This window comes from Nilaparvata lugens, chromosome 4 (genome assembly GCF_014356525.2).
Source record: "Nilaparvata lugens isolate BPH chromosome 4, ASM1435652v1, whole genome shotgun sequence".
NCBI classification, from domain to species: Eukaryota; Metazoa; Arthropoda; class Insecta; order Hemiptera; family Delphacidae; genus Nilaparvata; species Nilaparvata lugens.
Window position 1 is genome coordinate 3,521,287 of NC_052507.1, and position 24,082 is coordinate 3,545,368.

Sequence of the window (24,082 nt, forward strand, 5' to 3'; positions counted from 1 at the left end):
ATAAACGCCCTATACCATGGGATATCTTCTTATGCTATTATTTCTCTATGATAATACATTGTATCCAGAGCTAGTGAGCTATAGGTAAACATTGTATTGAGGTATGTATTAGAGGAGCCCGTGATATTATTATTATTATTATTATTATTATTATTATTATTATTATTAGCCGTCAAGCTCCCAGATGGAAGACGCTGAGCAAAATTTGGTTCATTTTTTGTTTTTCTTGTTCTTTTTATCAATCCACCAGTTTTTCATTTTCAGTGAGAACTCCGCTTTCCTTGCTTCACTCCATTTTGTTCCCACTCTTGGCACAGTCATCTCTGGTTTAACTTCCCATTTTTCAACCTTTTCTCTGAAACTGTTCCTGTTGTATATTTCATCATTGTTAATGTTAGCAAGTATTAAGTCCTTCTTGACGTTTTTCATCCATGCACCTCCATTACTAAGGGTTGCTACATATGTTACTATTCTTTTTGTAAGTCTGTGATCTGGAAGCCTCATTATGTGACCATAAAATTTAAGGCGCCTTTTCCTGATGTCTGCTTCTATGTTAGAGTATTCTTCAACTTTGGCTGTTTTCTGTAGTCTATAACCATCTTCGGTCTTTCTTGGTCCAAGTATTTTCTAATTATCTTCCTTTCTTCTTTTTTCAAATTTTCAGTATCTGTTTTTTCTGCTAAGTGTTAAACGCCCTATACCATGGGATATCTTCTTATGCTATTATTTCTCTATGATAATACATTGTATCCAGAGCTAGTGAGCTATAGGTAAACATTGTATTGAGGTATGTATTAGAGGAACCCGTGATATTTATAACTTATATTTTCTTGTAATTTGTACGCTCAGTTTATTCCAATTTTAGACTTTACAAATTCTCACATTTGGTTGAAAATGATACCAGAGACAATTATTAATACTAGGAGTAACGGAAAAGTGATAATTTTTTACATTTTTGGACAATTTCTATCCAATTTTTTTTCTCAAATTCAAATTTTTTAACCAAATATTTTTGGAAAATTTCTATCAAAATTCGGTGAAGAAACAGTTTTGGGCTTCAAGCCTGTTGTTGCTTTCCCAATCATTCATAGTTGAGAATTATATTGTATCTATCAATGTAGAAATAAATAAATCTTTACTCTACGGTGATACTCACATCATGAGCTCAGGCTTGAAAGAAAGATGATGTTGATAAAATATGAGAGGACTAACAGTTTTAGGTGTGTTCCAAACCACCTGAAAGTGATCTTTAGTCTCAAAAAATGATATTAACCGAGGTCGACTCAAATGATCACACGTCCAGGCGCATATATCTAGATATGATCAAAAATATAAAAGCGCGACCGATTTTGACTCATTCAAAATTATAAATAATAAAATTTTTATTCGATTTTAATGAGGAGTGATCATGTTCCAACCAGTCACAGCTTCTAGAAATATGTAAAAATTCAATTATTATAATATATGATGTAGAATGAGAATATAGAATAGAATGACTGCCTTTATTTTGACCTAGGAGAACGAAGTTCACGAGTGATATCACTTGAAAATGGCATCAATGTCCGAAACATGTTGTGATTAAATATTTCAAAAAGGGTATCAAGATTTTTATTTTTCTTTCTAAAAGAACTATTATAATATAAAATATAATAGAACTAAGATCCAAATACTGCTTACTTTAGTATGAATTCAAATACATGACCACTAAACTACCTTAATCAATGGAGGTGATAGAAGAATAGTTCACATTGATAAAAAATTAACATCATAATATATAATATGGGAAATATAATACAGCATTAAACTTTCTGATTATTATGCTTTTCATTAAACGTTCTCATGAGAATTAGCTCATATACTTCCTCTGACGCAGCTCTGTATATTTGAAAAAAAATCCATTTGATAAGAGAGTAGGAATTCACAAAAATCTAGTTCTTGTTAAAATCTCTATTTTTGAAATAAGCCTAATTTATTAACTCATTCTCTATTTTATAAGTTAATCAGTATATTACAATATCTGATGAATTCCCAAACAATACTAAGCTTCCTACACATAACGTGAATTATTTTAGTCTCATTTCATAAAAGCGAATCATAGATAGAACGAATTAATTGAAAAAAAAACAGGTGAATCAAACATGCTTCATCAAATAGTCTACAAGATATTATTAAATTCTCTAAGAGAAGTCGAATCATCGATTTTAAAAATGGAATTGAATGATAGAATAATTATTTGCAAAACAAAATTAATAAATAACTTGGCAAGAGAATCTTTGTACAATGCTTGATTTTTTTAAATAATGAGGAATAAAGCTGGATTGACACCAAAGTTATTTACAAAATGTTAATAACTTGATCCTTATAGATACTTGGCAAGAGAATCTTTGTAAAATGTTTGATTTTTTTAAATAATGAGGAATAAGCTGGGTTTACACCAACGTTTTAATCCTTATATATTCTATTAGATTGAACGGAACTTGAAAACACATATGTTCATCATGTGTATGATAAGTTAAGTTCAATCTAATAGAATCTCTAAGGATAAAGTTATTAACATTTTGTTAATAACTTTGGTGTAAACGCAGCTTAAGGTATCTTGATAGCTTGTTTGAACATAATATTATACAGTTACAATATAGAGTTTCAAGTAATAGACTTTCACTATGATTGATTATAAACATTGTTGCAAAATAATTAGGAGATTAAAAATATGATCTCCAATAGAAAACAGTTGAACCTTGGTGGGCAATATTTTTGACATAATTCTACTTTTCTATGTCCCAAAATATTCGTTCTAAAATACACATAAATCATTCTCAATATTCAACATTTACTCTAAACAGGAAACCTAATTGCTACGATTAATTCAAATCTCTAACACTACTTATTAGGGGACCAATAGTAAGTGAAATAACACAGGAAACATAATTTACAAATTTCAATAAACCTAAAAGTAATATTTAAAAATTCTTCACTTGCCATTATTTGGTACAGTTTCGTCCTATCAAATCAATTTGTAAACTTAGACAAATATTAATTGTAATACAGTATAAAAGAAGCTGTATTAATCAATTAATAGCTGAATAAAAAACAAAATTAAGTAAAATTGTATAAATTCTAGAGGCAATCATGGCAGATAATGAAGAGTTGAAAGTGGAAGAGGTAAGAAGTAATATTATTCAATAGAAACATTTACTTTATAATTTTTTGAAGAATTTGGATACTAGATCCTGATACAGTAAAACAATTGTAAAAATCTGTTAGGTAATTGAAATAAACTTGTTTAAAGAAACCATTCCTTGAAATTCATTAGTGAAGTAACTAACTCATCCTCATCTTTTACTGCTTCCTCGATACTGACAGACAACTTTCTAACAGGCATTTTTATCACTTCAAAATCAACTCTAAGAAAAAAAATTTAGTTTATAGACCCTCAAATAAATCCTATTTTTTCTTAATAGGCCATATTTTTACATAAAATCTTCCATCTTCCACTTTTTCAAAACAACGGTTCAACTCATGCAAAATAATTAAAAAATTTGACATGATATCATAGAGAAACAATAGCGTAAGTAGATATCCCATGGTATAGGGAATTTATGTCGCAACTTTTACTGTTATCTCAAGCTGATTACTGTCGATTATTGTCAATTTCTACTGTTTTGTTGGGGTGATACGGTAGTGTATTAACGGCACAATTTGAGAGACAACCAGCGTCACACAGCTGCATAGGCAAGAACTACGTGAACTATCAGCTAGGGATAACAGTAAAAGTTGCGACATAAACGCCCTACACCATGGGATATCTACTTATGCTAACGTTTCTCTATGATGATATTCAATAAAAAAGTTGTTGTTGAACTTATTCATGCAAAACAATCAAAAGATTGAAAAAATATTATGGTATTAAAATACTAGTAAAATATTGATACAATAATGAAATTAATAAGAACAAATGATAATTACCACATTATTGTATAACAATCAAATGATTGTTGAATCTACTTATAAACTTCTAAAAGATGGAACTTACCACAACACTCATTTAAAGAGACCAAACGACTGATCTGCAACCTAACCTAACAATATAACAAATAGTGTGAAATAATGCATAGTGATAAACTATCTACAAGCATAGATGGTAATACTATTTAAGATTTTACCATTATACTATAGTATAGATTTTAACAAATTATACTATTTCAAGTTAGGGGTAAACTATTTAAGTAATTAAGCTGTCCAGTGCAGTCAAACTTTCCAAGGAACATTACCTAACCTGACCTAAACGAACCAAGGTTGAACACGCTAAAGCAGCCTTGGTTAGGTTAGGTTACTGAATTACCTGCTTCAATACAAAAGCAGACGACACAGTGGAAATGACAATACAATATTTTCAATCAATATTGAGGAGAACTATTCAACTTGATCTAGTTAGGTTAGGTTACTGTATGGGCTGCTTCAATAAGAAAGCAGATTACATCATGGAAATGACAATACATCTATTTTGACCAAATGAGGAGAACTATCCAACTTGATATGGTTAAGTTAGGTTAGTTTGTGTTGGATTATTAAATGTTTATTGCTTCAAAAACGAAGCTGATGAAAACAGGATAAAGATGACACTAAATTACTTTTTGGTGAATTGCAGTTATTGTAGTGAGAAAAAAGCAATAGTCTTTTTCAGAAAAGACTGAATTTAGAAAATTCGAAAGGGAAGAGTCAATTTCGGGAAATTGAGAAGCATTTTATAATGTAGCCTGACAAAGGTCATTATTTAGATTACTTTGCCCTCCAATCCACCAAACATACTGTTTCCTAACCAAACCTAACCTTACCAGAATTCTTTGGATTACTTCATGCTCTGTTCCATCAGGACTGCATTATCATTTGCAAACCTAACCCAACCAAGATGGCGAATTTCTGCTGATGATACACTATTATCAGATTATAGTTTGCTAACCTAACCAAGATTACTGTAGGTTACATCAGTGAATTTCTGCTGATGATACACTATTATCAGATTATAGTTTGCTAACCTAACCAAGATTACTGTAGGTTACATCACTGAATTTCTGCTGACACAGCACTGTTACCAGATTTCAGTTCTCTAACCTAACCTAACCAAGATTACTTTAGGTTATTTCACTGAATTTCTGCTGGCACAGCACTATTACCAGTTAACAGTTTGTAAACCTAACCTAACCAAGATCACTTTGGGTTACTTCACTAAATTTCCGTTGACACAGCACTATCATAAGATTACAGCTCGCTAACCTAACCTAACCAAGATTACTTCAGGTTCCGGTACTTCACTGACTTTCCGCTGACATGGCACTATTGTCAGCTGACTGCTATGACGGCGGCGGACTGGGAGGAGTGGGCGGGGTGGGGGAAGCGTTGGACCCACCCAGCAGCGAGGTGCGTTCGGGATCAATGTTCGGCGCATGCGCGGCATTGCGATGCGCAGTGGGGATGCGCGGTGGGGTGCGCGACGGAGACAGGCCGAGAATTGGCTCTGAAGCGGCTGTCAACAGGTGACCGTTGTTAGTTGGCTCCGACCCGGGCCGTTGAGAGGAGCTTGGACTGGTGTGGCCTGACGACTGACCCTGTAAAATAAATTAACCAAGTTTATTTCACTTGGATTAAATTTATTTTCATCATTTGAAGCCCAAAAAACCGAACCTGTGCGACTTTCATTATCACCAATCAGTCGTGAAATTAATTAAGTTAATGTCAAACTCATAATTTCAACAATTCACTATAATCACAGACAAAATAAGTAATAATTTTGATATAATATAAATGGTTCAGTCACAAAGAAGCTTGAAATTGCAGAGATCTTATAAAGACCAAATTTTTTCTTGACTCAACCATCTATATAGATGGCTGGACATCTGAAATTTGAGTGGCTGATTTCAATGAGCAAAAACAGGAATTAATCTGATATCATTTTTGAAGATGCGTACAGATTTACGCGCCGCGAACATGAGCAATTCACTTTCGATCAGCTGATGTCAAGCTTTTTATATCTGTATTTTACCGTTTCTGTAAAATACAGATATAATCAGCTGATTAAAAGTGAATTGCTCATGTTCGCGGCGCGTATATCTGTACGCACCTGTATGATTACACTCTTGTAGATAATGCATGGTGAATATTTATGAAGATTGTAAATTTATTCATCACAAGAGAGTATTCATGATTATTAAAAATAGAATGTTGAATTAGTTAAAGTTGATAGATCTGATATTATAATTAAATGTTGCCAAAAAATTTTCAGATTTAACATTATCAGTGGATATATCAATAATAGTGGAATATTCAGTGTAAACTTGATATGTTTTCATATTTAAAAAATTAATATAATGTACTTACATCTGAATGTAATAACTTCACTCAATACACTATTATAAACCATCCCTTTGAATAAAATTTATGAGTAGTAATGTATGAAAATTTATGTATTTTGTGTGTTTGAATAAAATAAAAATATAAAGATTGCAATTCAAATCTAAAATTGGAAGCAGAAATGGTTTGATAGCTAGTGTTAATGAATGACCAAGAATGTCTAAAAAGATGAAATAGAAGAGAAGAAAAAAGATAAGAGAACAAAATCTACAGAGAGAAAAAAGAGAAAAGTTTATAGTGTACTTACACACTACATGTATGTCAAGTATAATATTGTAGTGTATTTAGAAAAGCTTCAACAAATTGTAATGTAGAAGAGAAAGAATTATTGTAATGCACTAGAGAAAGTGATGAAATTATCTAAATAATTGCATCAAAAATGCGATGCACTGCGATGAGCACCAAATTTGGTATTTTCAAAATACAAACAAAAATATGCTTCTAGTTCATATTGACTATAATTTATAATACTGTAAGTTATAAGGAATAGCTTATATTACTTCTATCACAACTTGTAATATTTGAATATCTATTTATTCATAATGTTAAAGTCTTAATATTCAACAAATCGAGGCTATATTACAATTTTTAGATTGATGGGAGAGTAATTTAATGGGAATTAAATATTAATCTTCATTACCTGAGACATATCAATTTCTGTTGGATTTCAATCCGGTAGGAACTAGGAATTGTTCGAGATAAATGATAAATTCTCATACAGTGAAATCTGAATGAAAATTATTATTTATTTTATCAATTAATAGGAATAACTACACGAACACTATTAGTGCATTTTGATAATCTATTGGGTGAGTGAAACTATTCAACTATAGGCCTAATCACGATCAGGAAATATAGTTCACAGGCTTTTGTTCAAGGACTACAACAAGATCGATAAGGGAGCAATTTCCGTATTCTATTCATACAATATTTCAGTAACGGATTTATAAATCTTACCGCACGCAATACAAAATATAATGATATATCATTTTATTATCAATTTAAAATATAAATATGATGCAATATATTTTAATTTACTATACAGAGTCTGTATGATAAGTAACCGGACTGACCTCAGGAAATTTTTTATTGGCAAAATATGTACAATTTTTCATTAGATATCATCAAGTAGTCGATAACACGCTGATAACGGATTTTCAAATCCCTGAACGCTCCCTGGAAGTCGGCAACCTCTATGCTGTCTAGAGCCCTCGTCGTAGCACGTTGAACGTTTTCCAGAGACCCGAACCGCCTCCTCAAGTTGTCTCTTGATCTTGGGGAACAAAAAGAAGTCCGGTGGTGCCATATCCGGGCTGTAAGGAGGATGTGGCAACGTTACCCTTGACTATTTGGCCAACTGCTCGGTGACGAGCAGGCAGGTGTGCGACTGAGCATTGTTGTGATCCACGAATCGGCAATCCCCGGACGGACTCGATGAACCTGGGCGGTTAGTCGACGGAGCACCTCTCTGCAGTACTGGCCGTTCACAAAGAGTTTGTGCCACCCGGGCAAACTGTAAACGACAAAGAGGTGCTCCGTCGACTAACCGCCCGGGTTCATCGAGTCCGTCCGGGGATTGCCGATTCGTGGATCCTCCATCACGACAATGCTCCGTCGCACACCTGCCTGCTCGTCACCGAGCAGTTGGCCAAATAGTCGAGGGTAACGTTACCACATCCTCCTTACAGCCCGGATATGGCACCACCGGACTTCTTTTTGTTCCCCAAAATCAAGAGACAACTTTGGGACGCGGTTCGGGACTCTGGAAAACGTTCAACGTGCTACGACGAGGGCTCTAGACAGCATTGAGGTTGCCGACTTCCAGGGAGCGTTCAGGGATTTGAAAATCCGGTACCAGCGTGTTATCGACTCCAATAGGGACTACTTTGGAGATATCTAATGAAAAATTGTAAATATTTTGCCAATAAAAAATTTCTTGAGGTCAGTCCGGTTACTTACAGACCCTGTATTTTGGATTCAAACATTCTTTGGGTAAGTTTTCTCTACAGCTTCAATATTATAATTGCAAATATGAATGATGATTAATAATTGATAGCATGCATGTAACTGTTCACGGCTATAACTACAGAAAAAAGGTTTTATATTTAATATATTATTTTTATACATCAGTTACTCAGGTTCCATATAATGAACGATAGCTATTTGGTTAAGGTTGTGCAAAGGCTAAAAATAAACTTTCTACTGGTGATATTTTTCAAAGTTATTTGATTTGTATACTATCAAGCTATCAAAATGAAAAAGTTTTCTCAGGAGAACATTTTTTTCCGATCATTACTTTTTGAGATATGAGCGCCTAAAGTTTAAATTTTTGGGACAGAGCATTTCAAGTTCAGTACTGTAAGAGATAAAGCCATGATATTTAGAGGATTGATTCTTCATGGTATTGTTGATCTAGTAAAACAAAACTCTTCTGAAAATATGAATTTTTGAGAAAGTTTTTCAATTTAAGAAAAATAACTTGAGTTATTTACTTCTGAAAATATTAATTTTTGAGAAAGTTTTTCAATTTACCAAAAATTACCAAGAATAACTTGAGTTATTTTCGGTTATTTTTGGTAAATTGAATAACTTTCTCAAAACTTCATATTTTCAGAAGAGTTTTGTTTTACTAGATCAACAATACCATGAAGAATCTATCCTCTAAATCTCATGGATTTATCTCTTACCGAACTTGAAATGTTCTGTCCCAAAAATTTAAACTTTGGGCGCTCATATCTCAAAAAGTATGATAGGGAGAAAAAATGTTTTCCTGAGAAAACTTTTTCCATTTTGATAGCTTGAAAGTATACTAATCAAAAAACTTTCAAAAATATCACCAGTAGAAAGTTTATTTTTAGCCTTTGCACAGCGTTAAAGCGAATGGAGCTTATATCCTGTATAAGTACCGTATTTTACACTGTTCTAGAATGAATTTTGATAATAAATGTTGAATAACCAAGTATTTATTAATGAGATCAAAAAAGAGCAACTTAAAATGAGTAGGCCTAAATACATGGAGAGAGAATAAAATAAGGATAATAGTGAAGAACAGAAGTGTTTATAAGCTGCCAAAGTTTCTCAATAGGTTTACATAGAAGCGATATTCATTACAAACAGTCATAATTGTTCTTATTTATAGGAAATTGTGAATTTCAAGACAGTTCAAACTAGATATCCCCATAGTGGATTTGACTATCTGAAAGTTTTAATAGTAAATAAATTATATTTGAAACAAGAAGAAAACACCTAAATTTGATCAAATTTTTGTAGAATTAATTTTTCATAATAATCTGTAAATACATTGATAATTTGTAAGAAAGGACTTGGCAGTCAATATGAATTAATTCCTTCATTTTCAGAAAAAAAAGATAATCGAAAACTCAAAAATACCATTAAAATGTAACTTAAAATAGAAGAGAAATTAACATTCTACATTTACTTGGAGATTTTACATTTCATTTTTCTAGTGTCATACCAAGAGATATGCAAAGATTACAGGATGCAGATGACAGTTCTGTAAAATTATTTGCAATATTAGTTTAGAATACACAGCTACAATAATAATGTATTCATGATCAAGAGGATTTTATTGAAAGATTCATCCTACTATTTCATTCAGGTCATGCAGAAAATTTATACCAGCTCATGAATAAAAAAAGAAAAATTGTTTTTTTTTTTACCCGAATCGCATATGAATAAATAGGATGTTACGTATCTTAATATTTAGTTGGTTTGATTATCTATCTGTGAAGGTTACACAATTTGATGTTTTATCATTGAGAAAGAATAATATGAAATATAATATCAAACATTAAGTTACGGTAAGTTTTTAAAATAAAGGATTTTATTAGCAAGACAAGATTTTCACTTGAAATTATGACTTTGTGGTCAACATAAATAATATTTAGGAATAGTAAAAGCATAAATAATGCGTGATTTTTCGAATAAATGAATAATAATTATTATGATTTAATGTGAAGTATTTGAATGGACAATACAAATAAATAGCTATATTTATTTATCTCTTTTCTGTATAGGGCAACTTTTATAGAAATAGATAGAAAAATAAAAATCTTAGTACCCTTTTTTGAAATATTTTAATATTTTGTGATTAAATATTTCAAAAAAGGTACTAAGATTTTTATTTTTCTATCTATACGGTAGCTATATTTATACCTTTTGACCAGTTTCAACATAGAAAGCAAATTGATTAGTAGCTTAGATTGCTAGTTTATTTTGTATTATATACTGACAAAGAATCGCACATATTAAAACATTTCAACTCCAAATCAGGGGTTCACTGTTCTTAAGAATGGAGAATATTACTTGGAAAATAACAATTTTAAAATTTACAGTCAGTATAGGTTCAGAAAACACACACGTCAGACGTTTATGAGTATTTTTTTGAATTTTGAAAAAAAATGGACAGGCTTAATGTTCAGAAAACTTTGCTAAGTATTAAGTAATAAAGCAAAAATTTCAAGGGTTCAAAAAAGTGTTTAAACAGGTATAAGTCATCAATAATTAAAGAGTATTATTGTATTTGTTTTTTAATTTTGCGAAGGGAATGTGAAAGAGCTAGATTAGAAAACAGTTCAGAAAACTGTGCTGGTTATTGATAAATTAAGCAGAAACTTCAAGGGTATAAGTCATCAATTAAAGAGTATTGTTGTATTTTTTGAATTTAGCGAATGAAAGAGCTAGATTAGAAAACAGTTCAGAAAACTGTGCTGATTATTGATAAATAAAGCAGAAACTAAAAGGGTAGAAAAAATAAGTGTTTAAACGGGAAATGTTCATCAATTGAAGAGTATTGTTAACACACAATTAAACTCTTTCACGTTCTCACCCAAATAAAATAAAATAATTATCCAACAGACAATAAAGAACATACTATAATGAATAATTTATGATGTAACAAAACAAACAAAGACAGAAACAATCCAGTTGCAAAATTATTCTCATCGTATTAGTGGATGAAGATAAATGAAACAGGGAACACATATCACAAAACATAAATGACAAAAAATAGAATATAAGAGAGTAAAAGCTGCGTTTACACCGGAGTTAATAACACAAGTTTTTAAAATTTTTGTTATCAACTGATGTTAATTACAAAAGTTAATAACATCATGTTGAGTTGCGTTTACACCGGAGTTGATAACATGAGTTATTAATAAAAAGTTGTCATCAACTTGACTGAATCGACAAAAAATTCTCTTGAAAAAAGTTGATAACTCGTGTTTTCAACAGAAAATTCGTTGTTATTAACACGATTTATGTTATCCATCGAGAGTCGGTAACTTTTTGTTAATAACAGGTTACTATCTTCCCCGCAACCCCCTCGCCCAGCATCCCTACCCTACAACTACAGCTGTTCCCTAATAACTACAGCTGCAGACGAAACACGTGACAAAGTTATTAACTTTTGTTGATAACAAAACTAGCAGCCAAAAGAAAATGTTATTAACTTATGTTGAGAACGTTTGTTTTAAACTCTGGTGTAAACGCATTATAATTTATTTACATTAGATCAGACATTATTTTAATGATCACACACATGTTTCAATTCAAATTTGAAGACAATTTTTTGCTTTTTATTCTGGCTGTTATATCATATGAATAGTCTCGTTAAATGAAATCATATGGAGGTCAATTATATTGATAAAAAGATCTTGTTAATAACAAGGAATTTTCTGTAGTTAGAAACATGAGTTATTAACTTTTGTCAAGAGAAATTTTTGACGATTCAGTCAAGTTAATAACTCGTGTTATTAACTCCGGTGTAAACGCAGCTTAAATGTAAGACCTGAAGATCAACAAAAATTAAAAACTTTTTAAAATATTCAACATAAACACAATCAGTAAAAGCCTTACTTTATGATTAGAGAGACTTCAATGATGTTTCAAAAGTTTAGTGGGATAATAAATTGCATTGTCTATTGAAAAAATACAATCTTGTAACGTTCATAGTTACAGAGAAGTTCTACACAAAAATTGTCAAGGTTGTCCAAAAATGATAGGATAGTAATGAATAACTTATAATATAAATCAAGTTGTTTATTTGGAAAGAAGAAGGAGTTTGAAGATAATCATGTAGAGTCGAAAAATAGTTAGAAGATGAAAGAAAATGAAAATGATAAACATGAGCTGAGGTTTTTTGCAATCTTCTCATAAAAAGAGAGGAATAGGACTAAGTCACGCTGAGCTGTGTATGGCATATCTACAAGAGCCCTTAGAAGTTTATCAAGTTCCAAAGTACCAAAATCCATCCCTTGTAAAATATGAAATTCATCAAAATCGATTTTTATGGTAATAAAGCTGGTTTTGAATTTTAATTCTAATTATTTTTCCATACAAAATAGATTACACCACAGTGTGAAAATGAATACTAATTCAAATTTTGAATTAACAAAGTCCATAAGTTCTGAAATCTGGAATTCATCCAAATCCATTTTTGTTTTATGGTGATAAATCTGGTGTTGAACTTCAATTATTTTTTCCATAACAAATGGATTATACTCTGTACAATTTAAAAATAAATATTCATTCATAACTTTAAATCAAAGTCTTTTAATATATAATATATAATATATATATATATATATATATATATATATATATATATATATATATAATATATATATATATATTGAATGAAACTAAAAGACTTGGATTTAAAGTTATGGATTAATATTTATTTTTAAATTGTACAGAGTAATCCATTTGTTATGGAAAAAATAATTGAAGTTCAACACCAGATTTATCACCATAAAAAATAGATTTGAATGAATTCCAGATTTCAAAACTTATGGACTTTGTTACTTTAAAATTTGAATTAGTATTCATTTTAAATAATAAAAGTTTGAATATTTTGAAGCAAGATCTTGCTTCAAAATATTCAAACTTTTATTTTATTTCAAATGTGTTGGTGATGTTTGAAATATATTGAATGAAACTAAAAGACTTGGATTTAAAGTTATGAATTAATATTAAAATAAACTTTCTACTGGTGATATTTTTCAAAGTTTTTCTATTTGTATATCATGAAGCTATCAAAATGAAAAAGTTTTCTCAAGAAAACATTTTTTTTTCTGATCATTACTTTTTGAGATATGAGAGCTTAAAGTTTAAATTTTTGGGACAGTACATTTCAAGTTCGGTAAAAGATAAATCCATGAGATTTAGAGGATAGATTCTTCATGGTATTGTTGATCTAGTAAAACAATTTTTTTTTTGAAAATATCAATTTTTGAGAAAGTTATTCAATTTACCAAAAATGACTCGACCAATAGTTATTTTTGGTTATTTTTAGTAAATTGGATAACTTTCTCAAAAATTGATATTTTCAGATTTTTTCTTTTATTAGATCAACAATACCATGAAAAATCTGTTCTCTAAATCTCATGGATTTATATCTTACCGTACTTGAAATGTTCTGTCCCAAAAATTTAAACATTAGGCGCTCATATCTCAAAAAGTAATGATCGAAAAAAAAAAATATTTCCTGAGAAAACGTTTTCATTTTGATAGCTTCATGATATACAAATCGAAAGAAAAATTGAAAAATATCACCAGAAGAAAGTTTATTTTTAGCCTTTGCACAGCCTTAAGCTCGAGCAATTTAGTAACCTCATCATTAAAAGAGGATGAAACGAAAAAAAAAAACTCGCAATAATTAGATGGAAAATTGAGTAATGGATGAAATGGTACTTTGAAAATACAATAAGCTTCAAGATACAAATTGGTAGTTATTGTTGTACGATTTGGATACAATACGTGAATGGAGTTGAATTAGTGACACATTGAGAACTTAATAATTAGAAGATAATTGAAATAGCAGAGGATACTAGTAATTCTATAAAAAATGAGATTGTAATTTGTGACATTTTGAATATCATTATTATGGTTTTATTACTAACGATGTCCAAAAATGTGAGATGAGAAGAGAGTGGAATGTGATGCCTTGATGACGATAACTAACATGATATTGATGGGAATCCAGCCCATGACAAAGTTACAATTGAAATTTTAAAATAATGAAATTTTAAAATAATGAAATTTTAAAAAGTGATTGAGCGAATTGTAGGGTACCGGGTTCGTTTGATATTCATGGTATGAATTTAAATTGGTAGAAACGTTTTCGAAGCAAAGAATTATAATGAAAGAATATTAAATAATTCATTTTTATGAATCTAGGTGGAATGAAATTGTTGTGTGTACTCCTGATTTGAATAAGTTACGTTTCAGAATTATGGTAACCGTCCACTGGAACCGTATTCAACCGATCCGTTCGGCCGTTGGATCGGACGAATCTGCCGGCCGTTAATTCGGCCGATTATGGTCGTCCATTGGAACCGTTTACGTCAGTCTAGTTCAGTAGTAGGCTGGTTGCCAATTATTGAATTAACTACTATCATAGCCACCAAAATTTTTCATAAACAATGATTATATTGAGATTTTGAAATCTGAATAAACAAATATCGACTAAATTAGTTATTCATTATAATAATCTTATCTTCAGATCCTATTTGTTGAGCAATCTTTGTCCACAGATTCCTTTGAACAACACGACGATGATATCTTTTGTCTGGAATATCCCACAATGGAACATGCTCTTGAACCAAACTTATCAACTTTTTATTGTCCATAGTTACAACTTTATAAAACAGAACTTCTTCAACAAACAAGACAGTGAAATAATTTTAGGTTAGGAACACTTTGTTGTCTCAGCTCGACTAGTTGGTTCGGCCGGATAGAGCCGGAAAATCCCATTCAATTCGGATCGAAAAATTGATCGGCCGGAGACGGCCGTGCACAGAAGTATGAGAGTGTTGCAATGGACGATTATCTATTCCTTTCTTTGTTGGGGGATCGTTCGGACGAGTTCGGTAGTTTTCGGCCGATGCTAGTTCGGACGATATCGGTTCCAATGGACGGCACACCTTACGTTTCCTCCCATTCCACGACAAAAGTTCATATACGGGGAAATACAGGGTGTTTCAGAGAAACAGGAAGTTTTGAAAGTTAAATAATATTTAAAGAAAAACAAATCTTTAAATAGAGTTTTTCAAATCATTCAATAGGTAGTAAAAGTAATGCCATTTCAGAATAAATAATACCGTAACATTTATTTTGTGAAGATAATATCTTGCAGGTGAATCCCTTTTCTACGCAAATTATCCTGTAGTCTCTCCATCACATTGTCCATGGTTTGAAATCGGAATTTGAAATTGCTTCTCGAATCTTGGCTTTCAATTCTTCCGTTGTTGAAGAATTGAAATCCAAGATTGGAGAAGCGATTTCAAATTCCAGTTGTAATGTTACGTCAAACCATGGACAATGTGATGAAGAGACTACAGGAATGTTTGCGTAGATAAGGTACATACCTGCAAGATGTCATCTTCAAAAAATAAATGTTACGGTATTATGTATTCTGAAATGGCATTATTTTTACTATTGAATGATATAAAAAACTTCATTTAAAGATTTGTTCAACTTGAAATTATTCAACTTTCAAAATTTCCCGTTTCTCTGAAACACTCTGTATGTACTCTAGTTCCCAAATGTGCATAATTATACATATTTCTACTTTCCTTACCTATGGTATAGGGCTAGAAAAGTAGAAATATTTGTAACTAAAACATTTGGGAACTATAATACATATCTCTCCCGTAAGTGGAAGTTTGTCGTAGAACGGGAGAAAACATAATTATATACTCCCGTGTTTCACATTAAAATTCCCTTCCACCTAGATTCATGTTAGATTGTCGGGCCCGGCTGAAGTATGACGGTCGTAAGTCCGATTGACGGCTATATACTCAGGCGAGGTGGAACCTTCCGCAAGGTCTCCCCACAATCAAAGCTATACGAATTTACTTTACATGGAAAAAGTAGAGATATTTTTATTTATGTACATTTGGGAACTACATCTTTTCCAACTGTATTTGAGAAAGTATCAAATGTATTGAGAATAGTCATTTGTATTTGAGAAAACGTCAGATGTAAATGAGAATAGTCAATTGGATTTGAGAAGTCATCACTTGTAATAATTGAGAATAGTGAATTTTAATTGAGAAATTATCATTTCAATTTGAGAACATATGATTTGAAATCGAGAACTTGTCAGTTGTTGTAATTCGTAAATGATTTAAAAAACCCAGTAATTCCAGTACTTATATTTTTATAACTGTACTCATATAAAATAATATGAGAATATATTTAATATTCTAATAAAACGTTTAATTTTTGAAAAAAAAATTTCTAGCTCCAAAATCCATTGAATAATTTCCGAATTGTTTGAAAAAGAGATTGAATTATTGATTGATGATAAGTTCAATTGCACCGTAAACATAGAGAATTTGATCTTCATCAAGTGCAATATTTCACAAAATGTTTGGAGACAAAAGTCGTGTTGCCAATATATACATAGAAATGATACTCATAAATCATTCGTAAACAGTACAGGGAAAATACTTTTACATTGAAAATATTAATTTGTACCCATGCAAAGCCTTTGGTAGTAATTATTGGAATACTGTGTACATAGTACAGTATCCTTTCCTGCTCAAATCAAAACTGTACTGTAGGCTACAGAAGAGTCACGACATGTCAATAAGAAAAGTTTCTCATTTTCAATTGATATCTTCTCATTTACATTTGACGATTTCTCAAATACAATTGTCACATGGGACATATATATATGAATCATATATTTATCTCATATTGATCAGGATTTTAGAGTTTTAATTTACGAAAGTTTAATGAACAATGTTTTTGTCTTTGAACAGTTTTTGTCATCGACAGAAAGATTGTTTATTTCATTTGTTATCAAAATTATTGTAGCTTCTCTTTTGTTTTTGATAACAAACGTGCTCGCTTGTGCGACTGATAAAAATATGTATTTGAAATGGCTTCATGTTTGGCATTGACTGAGTTATATATTAATACCCAAAAATTTTACTTGTGTGGTGTGTGAGCTCGTTCGTTAGGATTGTGAGTAAAAGTCCGGCTGTTCTGGTGAAGGGGATAGATTTTGTTCTTGTTTTATAATACAGTTTTCCTGTCACAGTTCGGGCAGTTTAAGAGAATTGTATTATTAAATAGAAGGGATCTGAACCCACTTCATTAGATCAGTTTTTTTTTATTTTTCATTAATAATTAACGTCGCGTTTCAACCAGTGGATGCCAAATGGGGAAGCCATTATAAAGGTAGGTGACTACTGAGTCATTGTTTAAATTTTCCATAACACAACAAATTTAATCTTCACTAGCAGCCAAGCGAGTAGCCCTTGAAAAATTCATCTGTTTATTATTATTTCGTTATTTTCTAATTATATTTCTAATTTTGTACAAATAATTTATTGTTTTGTTTTAATTATCAAAAACCAGTACGATCATTTCTTGTTTTTCATTTTCCCACCCTTACATACTCGGTGAAGGCAGATCTTGCTTACATATTTGGTGGAGGTTTATCCTGCCGTCCAGATCGTGCTTACACAATTCACTACTCTAAATTACATGTGATGACTTCCCAAATACAATTGACTATTCTCATTTACATCTGACATTATCTCAATTACAAGTGACTATTCTCAAATACAATTGATACTTTCTCAAATACAATTGGAAAATGTGTCCGTGTAGAGTACTTCTTTCATCCCAATCCTCGCACTACTATCGTAGGTAAGGGAAGAATTACATACACAAAACCATCAAGTTGCCCCATAATTTCTTTGGATAACAAATAAAAATAAGTTGAAATAAAATTCTAGTTGCCTCCAAATCGCACAACAAAAACCACCAACTGTAGTGAAGGTTGAAGGGGTTCATTAGAGATGCTGCTTGCTCATAGCCAGAACAACATTACTAAATTGATTGAGCTTGACCTTCAATTGACCTCAGGCCTACGATCAGCTGTTTGTTACCATGTGGGAAGTGATAACCGTCCACCTCCCTACAAAACAGACACAACATCATGCGAAATGCACTCTTTCTGTCAGAAAAACCCAAAGACCTTAAAGAGATATAGACCCACAATGCCTATGCCTTCCCAATGATAGCTCTTACTTGAAATTGAAGGCCGCCATTGGGGTATTTTAGCACGAGATATTATATCTATATATTTGTAATACTATATATTACAAAGGCATTGGTATGTAATAATCTTATGGGTTGCTCCCTCAATGGCCGATTTCAATTCCAAGTACGACACTAGCGCTGCATGTGAGTCTATGCATCTTTAAGGTCTTTGGAAAAACCAGCTTCCAACTTGATAAAATTAGCAACTTACAAACCTCACAGAATCGTGGTAATACCATAGAGAGAAATAATATAGCATAAAGAGATATCCCATGGTTTGGGCGTTTATGTTCCATATTTCACTGCTAACCAAGTCCTATATAGTGATATCCACGTTATAATGGCAGTGTTTGATTAGCAATGGTATTGCTATCCTAGTCTATCATTCAACAATATATCTCTTCTCGCTTTGCTCTGTTGCCAGAACGTCTTTTAAAAATTTAGAATGAATAATTAATTAACAAAATATTTCTTAATTATGAAATTATTGGGAAATATAATTTATTGCTTGATAAGATATAATTGATTATTTTAAACGAGAATTAGCAATTAATATAACATCAATAAACCTGTATCAGCTACCGTCTGTAGAAGTCATTGATAAGACAGAGGATCGGCAACGTTTTTCTCCTATCTTTATCCACTGCCATTATAACGTGGACCTGACTATAGTAGTTCTATTTCGTGAAGCTATGTGACGCTGATAGTCTCTCACACTTACTTATCAATTTATTAATTCAAGTCATCTAAAATTCAAAATTTGTTTTCATGTTTATTTTGGACTAAAATTTTATAAAAATTGTACACATGAAATTCTAACCTTATCTTGGACTTTGTCACCTATAAATTTGGAAGAAAAATAGCACAAGGACTACCTTATTATTTCATCTTCTATAATGTTATTGCATTAGTGTCATTTGCATTGTAAATAAATAAATAAATAAATAAATGTTCACAAAGTAAATGTGCCGTTCTTAAAATCTCACCCAGCCAAAACAGTAATAATAGACAGTAGTCGACAGTAATCGGCTTGAAATTTGTTACATAAACGACCTATACTATAGGATATCTGCTTAGGATATCTTTTCTTTATGCTAATATAGATCTATATTAGATTTATAATAAGATGTATATTTTCATATTCAGTATTGATTTTCCTTTATAGGACTAACAAAATATTATTTAAATGAAGAAAAACCTTAAAATGATAATTTATTTCAATTCAATATTCAAATAGATCTGAATTTTTGTGACAAATAAATTCAGAAAAGTGTAGTTGTTAATTAGATCAATTTCAATCAATGAGTATATTTAGTGGATTTATCTTCTAGTAGAATATCATTATAGTAATCTAAATAACAGATTTATACTTGAATCCAACATGCATAAATTGAATCATGGTTAACAATTTATATTTATTTATTTATTTATTTAGATAGAGCGAACAATACAATAGTCGGAAAAGAAAAAACAGGCTATTGCCCAAAACTTCTTCAATTTCCTGATTTTGTCACAAATCGTCCAAATATTATGTAGGTTATGTTCACTTCAATTTCAACACCAAATCTTCAATCTGAAACTATGAATCAGAATAAAACAAAGAATTTCAAATTTAGATAGATTGATAATGAAACTTCCGTTAAAACAAAAACGTTATATTGTTTGTGAATGAAATAAAGATGTTTTATGAGCCTGTTAAAATAATAGAAAAGTGTTCCATGTTGCGTTCCTTTTATAAATTTCATCTATTTATGGATTGTTGAATAGAATATTTTCAAAGAAATAATTGAAATTTGGAACAGTTCTTTGTCTCTATTGATAAACACAAGGGATTTTATGTTGGAAGTGTCAAAAATTAAATTTACATTTTCTCTCATGGTCTACTGTCTTATCTGTATTATAATAATACTCTAGAAATCTTATTGTAGAGTTAAATGAAAAAGACTAAGAAATTGTCAAAAAACCACTGATTTATTGATAATTAGAAAGACCGGTTTCGGTTATTACACCATTGTCAATCTCTGATAAACTCAGTTGTCAATCAGTTTAGTTGTCTCATTGTCAATCTCAGTTTATCAGTGATTGACAATGGTGTAATAACCGAAACCGGTCTTTCTAATTATCAATAAATCAGTGGTTTTTTGACAATTTCTTAGTCTTTTTCATTCAATATGAATAATTACCACAATATCAACTTCTCAACTACACAAAAAATTGTAGAGTTATGTATTTTTGAATTTTTTTGCATAAATTCAATTCAATTATATATTAGGGAGTCGAAGTTATTTGAAAATATTCCATTTGGAAAATAATTTTAAGTACTATTAGAAAATGCGCCGATTTAAGAATTATTCATTTTTGGAAACTATACTTTTTGTAAATAAGTCATACTTTTACAAGTATGTTATCCAGGTATTATAATATTCCTTTTCCTATTATCAAGTCTATATTGTACATAATTCCCTTTCATAGATTTTAAGAGCTATAGTGAAGTCCAAGTTATAATGGCAGTGGAGAAAGGTAGGAGAACAACGTTGCCGAACCTCTGTCTTGTCATCAATCTATATTTATATAAAAGCGAAATGGCACTCACTCACTGACTGACTGACTGACTGACTCACTCACTCACTCACTCGCAGAACTGAAAATCTACCGGGCAAAAACGTTCAAATTTGGTAGGTATGTTCAGTTGGCCCTTTAGAGGCGCACTAAGAAATCTTTTGGCAATATTTTAACTCTAAGGGTTGTTTTTAAGGGTTTAAAGTTCGTCTTTTAGCATGTATATTCTTCTTCTCCCAATCTCTTAATTATAATTGAAATTTCCATATCATATGTTACTATAGAACTATAATCTAGATAGAGTACCTCTTCGAAACAGTTGTTAACTGGCAACTAAATTAATAATTTTGTCAGGTTGGCATTTAGTTGAGTTGACTTTGTTAGGTTGGCACTAAGTTGAAGATTTAAATGCATTTATCGCGGAAAAATTGATTGGGCACTGCTACTTCAATCCTGGCAATATTATATAATTAGCCGTCAGGCTCGCTTCGCTCGCCATATCCATTTAGCCAGACGTTTAGTCTGGACCCCCGACTGGATTGTCCTAACATATGATAAAAATGCTCAAATGAAAAATGCAGGCGAGCGAAGCGAGCCTGCTGATCTCATTTTGGACGATCCAGTCGGGGGTCCAGGGGGCGGAGCCCCCTGGCTAGACGGATATGGCGAGCGAAGCGAGCCTGACGGCTAGTAATCTATATATATTATATAAAAGCGAAATGGCACTCACTCACTGACTGACTGACTGACTCACTCACTCATTCACTCGCAGAACTAAAAATCTACCGGGCAAAAACGTACAAATTTGGTAGGTATGTTCAGTTGGCCCTTTAGAGGCGCACTAAGAAATCTTTTGGCAATATTTTAACTCTAAGGGTTGTTTTTAAGGGTTTAAAGTTCGTCTTTTAGCATGTATATTCTTCTTCTCCCCATCTCTTGATTATAATTGAAATTTCCATATCATATGTTACTAAAGAACTATAATCTAGATAGAGTACCTCTTCGAAACAGTTGTTAACTGGCAACTAAATTATAATTTTGTCAGGTTGGCATTTAGTTGAGTTGACTTTGTTAGGTTGGCACTAAGTTGAAGATTTAAATGCATTTATCGCGGAAAAATTGATTGGGCACTGCTACTTCAATCCTGGCAATATTATATAATTAGCCGTCAGGCTCGCTTCGCTCGCCATATCCATTTAGCCAGACGTTTAGTCTGGACCCCCGACTGGATTGTCCTAACATATGATAAAAATGCTCAAATGAAAAATGCAGGCGAGCGAAGCGAGCCTGCTGATCTCATTTTTGGACGATCCAGTCGGGGGTCCAGGGGGCGGAGCCCCCTGGCTAGACGGATATGGCGAGCGAAGCGAGCCTGACGGCTAGTCAATCTATATATATAAAAGCGAAATGGCACTCACTCACTGACTGACTGACTGACTCACTCACTCATTCACTCGCAGAACTAAAAATCTACCGGGCAAAAACGTTCAAATTTGGTAGGTATGTTCAGTTGGCCCTTTAGAGGCGCACTAAGAAATCTTTTGGCAATATTTTAACTCTAAGGGTGGTTTTTAAGGGCTTAAAGTTCGTCTTTTAGCATGTATATTCTTCTTCTCCCAATCTCTTAATTATAATTGTAATTTCCATATCATATGTTACTATAGAACTATAATCTAGATAGAGTACCTCTTCGAAACCGTTGTTAACTGGCAACTAAATTAATAATTTTGTCAGGTTGGCATTAAGTTGAGTTGACTTTGTTGGGTTGGCACCAAGTTGAAGATTTCAATGCATTTATCGCGGAAAAATTGATTGGGCACTGCTACTTCAATCCTGGGAATATTATATTACTAGCCGTCAGGCTCGCTTCGCTCGCCATATCCGTTAGCCAGACGTTTAGTCTGGACCCCCGACTGGATTGTCCTAACATATGATAAAAATGCTCAAATGAAAAATGCAGGCGAGCGAAGCGAGCCTGCTGATCTCATTCTTGGACGATCCAGTCGGGGGTCCAGGGGGCGGAGCCCCATGGCTAGACGGATATGGCGAGCGAAGCGAGCCTGACGGCTAGTGCCTTCTATAGACGGTAGCTGATACAGGTGTATTGATGTAATATCAACTGTTTATTCTCGTTTAAAATAATCAATTATATTTTATTGAGCAATATATTATATTTTCAATAATTTCATAATTGAGATGAACTATTTTGTTGATTAATTGATAATTCTACATTGTTAAAAGACGATCTGGCAACAGAGCAAAGCGAGAAAGAGATAGCGTTATCCGCTTTGTTGAATGATAGACAAGGATAGCAATACCAAACACTGCCATTATAACAAGGACCTCACTATACAGTGTTTAATCTTTTGGGAGTTGATAATACTGTGAACTTATTAGGATACAAAATATATTATGATGATTTTTATAAGATTCTTATCATAAATTACACGTCATTTGAAACTGATTAATCTACAAAAGATCAAATAATTTCTATAGAATCCCAATTTTCTCTCCAAAAGTAAATCAGATCCAACATTTGTAACTCTGGGAAAATGAATTGTGATAACCGAAAACAGATTCCACAGAAGCACATAGAATTAAAAACATATAACGACATATACAAACATGGCACAACCCAAGCATTCAAATTCACATAAGAAACCAACTGAAACTTTAGAGAATAAAAATACACAAGTTCACATTAATTTTAGAGACACTTAGTGCCGGTTACACAAAAGCCTATTCAATATTAATCGTGATTAAATAGCGCATGAATTAACCAGTGAAGCCTTCTTTTGGGAAAAGCTTTCTCTGAATGGTTCTAGTGGGATTTAATTGTGATTAAAATTCAACAGGTTTTTGTGCAACCGAGCCTGAGATTTAAATTAGTAAATGAAAAAGACGAAGGCCCTGTTGCACAAAAGCCGGTTAAATTTTAACCGTGATTAATTCCAAAAGAGCCAATCAGAGAAGCCATCTTTTCAAAAACGCCTTCTCTGATTGGTTCTCGTGGAATTAAAATTTAACCGGCTTT

General features: G+C 31.9%; 1 protein-coding gene across 2 annotated transcripts in view; it reads right to left on the reverse strand.

Moving 5' to 3' along the window:
- Positions 1–3,723: 3,723 nt before the first annotated feature.
- The window catches only part of LOC111044630 (metal transporter CNNM2), a 45,634-nt gene continuing 25,275 nt past the window's right edge, over positions 3,724–24,082 (reverse strand). Inside the window, exons 7-8 of one of the 2 annotated variants that reach the window (XR_005571025.1) lie at positions 5,037–5,606; positions 3,724–4,960 (exon numbers count right to left, since the gene is read on the reverse strand). Coding sequence is in view for 1 of the 2 variants with exons in the window: in XM_039425540.1 (XP_039281474.1) it covers positions 5,352–5,606 (255 nt within the window). In the remaining variant the exon portion in view is untranslated. Of the gene's footprint in view, positions 5,607–24,082 lie in introns of both variants that reach the window. The other variant, XM_039425540.1, reaches the window with a different exon arrangement.